Source organism: Citrus sinensis, chromosome 6 (genome assembly GCF_022201045.2).
Source record: "Citrus sinensis cultivar Valencia sweet orange chromosome 6, DVS_A1.0, whole genome shotgun sequence".
Taxonomy (NCBI): Eukaryota; Viridiplantae; Streptophyta; class Magnoliopsida; order Sapindales; family Rutaceae; genus Citrus; species Citrus sinensis.
In genome coordinates, this window is record NC_068561.1 from 23,976,076 (window position 1) to 23,977,660 (window position 1,585).

Below are 1,585 nucleotides of genomic sequence, written 5' to 3' on the forward strand. Positions count from 1 at the left end.
CTCAATTTTGCTCTAAATGTCAATGAATGTATAATTAAAGAAATACGCAGCTTTCTATCTCCAGTGTGCACAGACCATTTTAGGGCTAGCCTTCATAATCGATCACAATTCTTTCTCGTCTCCAATTCTTTCTTTGGCCACACAAGATGCAGCCCTAAATCTTTACTTCAATCAATGAAATAGCTAGCTGCGGATCCAATGGGTAAAAGCACTTTCATTGGTCCAATAGTTTTTCTTGCCTAAAATTTTCATTATTGAGAGGCTATAGCAGCATAGCTAGGGTTTGTTTGTGTATTCACTCAAATTGCATAAATGTTTTCTTCAAACCCTAGCACTAGCTTCAACCCAAATGCAAACATCTTCTCTTCTAATAATTACCTTCGTTGTCCTCCTCTATTCGCTGGCTATGAAAACAACAACGTTTTGCTTAATCCACTCACAGGTTGGATCTTACCGGCAGCCAATCATCAGACTTTGACAAACATGGCATTTACTGGCAATGCGAGTGCAGTGGTGAATAGAGAACATTTTGATCATCCTTCAAGTTTTATACGAAACGAGAAGCCGGTGCCAGTGAAGAGAGATCGGCACAGCAAAATTTGTACAGCTCAGGGTTTTAGAGATCGGAGAGTGAGACTGTCTATTGAAATCGCCCGCAAGTTCTTTGATCTACAGGACATGCTAGGGTTTGATAAAGCAAGCCAAACCCTTGAATGGCTGTTCAACAAGTCAAGAAAGGCTATTAAGGAACTGATAGAGCTGAAGAGGCCCTGCAATGGTACTAGTAAGCAATTAATGGAGAAGCTTGCAAAAAAGTCAAGAGATCAGGCAAGAGCAAGAGCAAGGCAAAGGACTCGAGAAAAAATGTTTAAAAAATTTGCTGACACAATTCCTCAAATCTCGACCCAAATCAAAGCTTGCCAAGAATCAAGTTCTTATGTTGTTTCTCATGATCAAGTCCAAGAACCTTGCTCTTCCACACTAGCCTGTCAAACGCAAGACAATCAAGCTCCGACAGATAGAAATCAGAACCCATCTTCAAATTTTGCTCATGATCAGCAAAATCTTGAAATTTCAAAGGATACAATTAGTTGCAATACAAGCAACTATAACTTCAATTTACCTCAAAACTGGGACATCGTTAGTGCAATGCCTCATCAGTACACAGTCTGTCGAGCAATTACCAAACATGAATCTCTCAACTGGTAATTAAAGTGCTATATTAGTCAGTATATTATATTTCCATATAATCTCAAATTTCTTGATCATCAATATTCGCACTTCAGATGCTAACTTGTGTTGTGTCAATTTGCAGAAGTTCAAATGATTAATGGCAAAATTAACCAGCGGAAAGGCATGCAACAGTCTGTGTCAACACTAACAGATGCATGAGCATTGAAAAAACGTAAGCTGCAGTTATATATCTTGTTGTTTCTGTAGGAAATCAGAGCATATTTTTGAACGGTTTTATTTCAATTTTCGTGTCACTGAACTTCAGATGTGGAAATATAATGGACAAGTTTCTCTGTTATGACCTTATGCGTGTTTGTTCTAATGTAAGCAACCATATGATGATCTTATAGAC

The 1,585-nt window shown here is 38.2% G+C and overlaps 1 protein-coding gene across 1 annotated transcript; it reads left to right on the forward strand.

Annotated features, from left to right (window-relative positions):
* On the forward strand, positions 1-1,585 carry LOC112498622 (transcription factor CYCLOIDEA-like). The gene is made up of 2 exons (XM_025100040.2): positions 1-1,205; positions 1,316-1,585. Coding segments are annotated over exons 1-2 (894 nt in total). The 5' UTR covers positions 1-312; the 3' UTR covers positions 1,317-1,585.